Source organism: Populus euphratica, unplaced genomic scaffold (assembly GCF_000495115.2).
Source record: "Populus euphratica unplaced genomic scaffold, PopEup_1.0 scaffold66.1, whole genome shotgun sequence".
NCBI classification, from domain to species: domain Eukaryota; kingdom Viridiplantae; phylum Streptophyta; class Magnoliopsida; order Malpighiales; family Salicaceae; genus Populus; species Populus euphratica.
In genome coordinates, this window is record NW_011499944.1 from 737,547 (window position 1) to 742,519 (window position 4,973).

The 4,973-nt window shown below is 36.1% G+C and overlaps 1 protein-coding gene across 1 annotated transcript; it reads right to left on the reverse strand.

Moving 5' to 3' along the window:
- Positions 1-1,955: 1,955 nt before the first annotated feature.
- LOC105137392 (putative SWI/SNF-related matrix-associated actin-dependent regulator of chromatin subfamily A member 3-like 1) lies at positions 1,956-4,606 on the reverse strand. The gene is made up of 3 exons (XM_011043117.1): positions 3,140-4,606; positions 2,709-3,038; positions 1,956-2,561 (listed from the first exon to the last, which is right to left on the reverse strand). The coding sequence occupies exons 1-3, from the start codon at positions 4,604-4,606 to the stop codon at positions 1,956-1,958; spliced, it is 2,403 nt and encodes an 800-aa protein (XP_011041419.1).
- Between the last annotated feature and the right edge of the window lie 367 nt (positions 4,607-4,973).

Consider the following 4,973-nt stretch of genomic DNA (forward strand, 5'->3'; position numbering starts at 1 on the left):
TTATCAAAACATAAATTTAAATTTCAAACAACACATTTATACATTTAACAACCTAAATCTTACCTTTAAAGTTATTTCTTCTCAATCTCTTCCCTTTCCCTTCTCTTCCCCTCTTTTCTCTTCTTCTTCTTCCTTCTCCCTCTCTTACGTTTGCTCCAAAAAAAAACACATCTCCCTCTTTTGTTCTTTTGTTTTATTTTCTTTCTATTTATATTTATCAACTATTATTCAATTACCACAATACCCCTCATTTAATTATACTTACTCTTTAAGCCACCAAGGGCTTGTTTGCCCTTTCCTACTAATTTTCAAAACATCACAACATATCTCATGGATATAAAGATTTGGAAGCCAATGAGCAAGATTGACACAATCCTAATTTAGAATAAAATCTAAAGTTAATAATATTCAACATTAAAATAAATAAATAAAAACATCATAAAACAAAGTTCTTTTACTTGAAATCCCATGCATGGTCAAAACTCCTCATTTTGCCTTTTTTTGGAAGCTTTGCCAAAAATTCATACTCCAAATTAGCCTGGAAAATTTGTTTTTAACTATTGAATTTATCTTCTCTTAGCCTTTTCAATATGCTTGGAAGTCCTATAAAATAAGAAAAAATAATAATAAAAGAATATCAAGCCTCCTTGCCACCACATCATTCCATAATGAATATGAAGTCTTTACAAACTATGAATAATAGTCATTTTATTTAATATGAAATCTTTGTAGAATAGATAAGTTAATATCTGTCATACATGTTTCTAAGAGCATTAATGAATCCTTGTATTGACTGGAATGCATAATATATAAGGAAACAATGTTTCTGTAATTTTTATATATTCTTGATAGATTCCAATTCTGACTTCAAATACATCTTTTCATTTCTTCTGGATGAATTAGAAAGTTTATAATATATCATCGGAAAGGTATGAATGTCTTCTTTCCAAAACAAATAAAATCTCAACATACTTCATATTATAACTCTAGATATAATCCAAATAATAGACAAAGGTCCACATAGATATATTTGATAAGATTTATCTAGTAACTTTGACTATATGAAATAATATCTTTATGAAATTGACCTGTAATTTTAATCTAATATAGAAAAACTAGGTCCTATAACAAGATTAGTCCAGTCCGACTATCAAATTAAAAGTTATGCTCGACAAAATAAAATTGAACAATATAAAATTTTATGTTAAAATTTGATTTAAACCTTGTTTGAATCATATCAGTTCCTTTTAAAATTAAAATTTGAAATTCTTTTTATTTTAAATTAGTAGTGCAAGAAAAACATTGAACAAAGTGGTGCCAGTACTACTGCAATCTAAATCGTTGGTGTCCATTACATGTGTCCAAGTCCCACGACATGTGATGAACATCACAATCCCGGTCATGTAATGAATTTGATGGAAGAAATAAAATAAATTTATATGTGAGCTAGTTTTGAAGTAAATTACTAAATCAAAACAGGAAGTACAGGGTAAATATCCCCTCTGTGGACACGAGCTATAGATTAACTAGAGATCATAATTGTTTAGTTTACATATCATGCCATTATACTTAATCAACTTAATCTTGCAATAAAATTAAAAAAATAAACTTTGCATGCATTTAGACATGAAAAATGTATATGTAAACTTCAATCCTTACACGCGTATTATAACCAAAAGCAGAATATAACAATTGTACATACTTATAGACGAAACTTAGAAGTACAATAAGCTAGCAATCTTTCGTTGTTAGGGATAGATCCATTAAGTTTTTATTTCTTGTCATGCAAACAATTATAGAAATCAACCTCGAAGAATTCCAAGAACACTTGAAAAGATGCACTTTTTTTACGTCTACAAATAAAGGAGAACCTAAGCTATAGAGATTTGAGATGTGGCCTTCTTCTACCGCCTTGAGAACACCATTTGCAGGGTGCAGGCATGCACATGGGAATGTTATTCCAAGGATAAGAGGCTACAGAGGTCTTCTAAGCAAACCTCGCGTCGTTCCTTGGGTCCCTGCATTCCGAAAGCTTCAATTGCCAGTTTCTTCCTTTCCTGCATCATCAATATCCTTTCTTCAATGCTGTCTTGAACAATCAATTTAACAATTATTACATTCTTCTCCTGTCCATATTGGTGAACACGGTCTATTGCCTGTTCCTCCAATTCTGAGTTCCACCACGGCTCCAACAAGTAGACTTCGGAAGCAGCTGTGAGGTTTATGCCGGCCCCTGAAACTTTAACGTTCGCAAGCAGAATTGTGTTTTGTCCTGCTGATCGAAATTTCTTGATTATTCCACCTCTCCTTCTAGCATCTATTATTGCATCCAACCGCAATACATTGAAGCCAGCGTCTTTCAGTGGCGCTTCAAGTAGTACCAACATCTTCTGGAATATTGTAAAAACCACTGATTTACTGGTTGGTCTCACGTCCCTAGATTCCTTCAGGAGTTTTATGAGAGTTGAGACTTTGGAAGGAATTATTGCTGTAGATTTTCTAGGATCTTCAGGATCGGAAGATTCAGGAGGAGCTGAGATGGTAAGCGCATTATAATCACACTGCTAGGAAAGAAATGTTGCAAGAACTTCCGTAACTTGAAATAATTGTAGAAGTTTTCTGTGTACAAAGGCGCTATCCAAAAATTTATCTTCCAAATAACATCAGAAGAATTTTCATATACTCCAATTAAAAATTCAAGACCATACTGAAGAGAATATTAACAAGTAGAACTCTTCAATACCTCCTATATCGTCAGAAGGTAGCAATGATTTGAGATACAACGAGAACGGGGTTGCATCATTACACATCTGGCGAAGTCGTATGACTGCACCGCGTATAGATGCATAGCTTCTGTTTAGTCTACCAGTAGCGATGAGTTTGCGGACAACTTTCTTGGATTTTGCTTCCATCTGATCATACAGCTCACGTTCGTCTCCATAAATTTTAAAGCGAACTGTCTCTACAGTTTTTGATCGTAATCGGCCAACTAAAACCCTGTCTTTCGTTCTCCGCAAAGAAATGGCCGCCATTAAATCCTGAAAGTCTATGAAGTTGTATTACAAGTTGTGACTTAAAACCAACATAACTAATAAACAAAAACAGTAATCAAGGCAAATATTTATCAGTATGATATTACCTGCAGCCGCGAGAATCCATTCCCGTCCTTCTTAGCGAGTGGCCTCTCAAACAGGCTTTGCCAGTAGCTTTTTTTAGAGAGTGGATCTAATCGCAAAAAAGCAATCAAGGAAAATAAATCAAACGATCCATTCTGGATGGGTGCTCCTGTAACAGCCCACCTCCTCCTAGCGGTCAAACTAGAGACTGCCTTACTTTGCTTGGCATTTGCATTCTTAATCACATCAGCCTCATCTAAAATGACTCGCCACCACTCGATCTTCAACAAAGGGCACCACCTTTCAAAGGACTCATTAGCGAAGGCACCATACGTGGTCAACACTATATCGTATTTCTTAAGCTCCTCAACATCCTTAATCATGCTATCCCCATAATACTTGTGTAGCTTGAGCGATCCTTTTTCCGTGTGCTCCAGTAGTTGGTTTTTCCATGTTGAACACACAGAAGACGGGCACACAATTAATGTTTGCTTAGCCACCGAAGCACTAGAAGACTTATCAGCCATGTCCTCAGAACTTTCTTTTATATAGCTATCCAAAAGGGTATGTGTTTTTGGTTCTCCAGTACCCTTTTCACTCACCCTTCCTCTCTTCTTACAACTACAAACAGACACTCCCTCATCCTCCTCACCTGTTCCTTCAGGGATATTGCCAACCTTATCAAAAGCAATCAAAGAAAGCAAAGTTAGAGTTTTGCCTGTTCCATAATCATCAGCAAAAATCCCGCCATGCAAAGGCTCCGGTTTCCTATTCGTTCGATGCCGTGTTAAAACGTTCACATACAACCCATCTTTCATCTTCCAGAAAGGGGGCAACTCATCAGAGTTCTCTTTATTCACCAACCACCACAAACCCTCCTTTTGATGATCAAGAAGTTTAGCTTTAATCACCTCCTTTGGTGGCTCTAAAGTCCCCAATTTCTCTATCCAACCCTTTTCTTTACCCCCCTTACCCTCATTTCTCTCAGTATTTGTACGATGCTCACGAGTTAAGCTCAAAGTATTTCCAAAAATCGATTGTTTAACATTCTCTAGATCAGTTGACTTTGAAAAGACTCTAACTAGACAAGGAGCAGAGTACTTAACATCTCCAGTTCTTGAGTCAGTCACCTCACCTTCAAGATTAATCATTTGAGCATCAATTAAAGGAGATAAAGCAGCCGAAGCTTGATCATGAAGGTAACCCACTTCCATAGAAGTAGAATTGAAAATCTTTATGGCATACTTATCATGAGGGCATTGTGGATAACGTACAAGTGTAACCAATTCATGGTCACTGAATACTATAGCAGGGTGGCTTCTGAGGCCCACAATATGGGTTATAAAAGAACAAACATTGCTGGTTTCATACCGGATTTGTTGTGAAGAAGAATATTTCCAATCTTCAAACGAAGAAGAATCTGGACGAGCATAAAGATTCATGTAAAGTCCCAGTGCGTCTTCTTGTTCTTCCTTTAAGTCTGCTTCCATTAGAGAAAATGAAAGAAAGATTCACTCTTTTCTTTTTCTTTCTTTAGTCCGTGAACAGACGGGGAGAGAGAGCCAGGGAGAGGGTGGCGGTTGGTGGTTTGGGTGTAGAGAATATGAGGAGAGGAGGTAGAGCCGTTATATTTGACAGAATAGAAGCACAGAAGCGCGGGCTGGGAGAGAGTTAGTTGGGATGTGTAACAGGCTGGGCCTTTTGGGTCAGGGTCTGGGCTCCTCCTTGTCTATTTTTTTTTATTCATTATATTTTCTGTTGTACTAAAAATTATACATTTATAAGAAAAAACGAACATAGTTTCATTCTTTTACATTGTTTTTATTTGGAATTCGAGGGTCAAACAAATGATCGGTT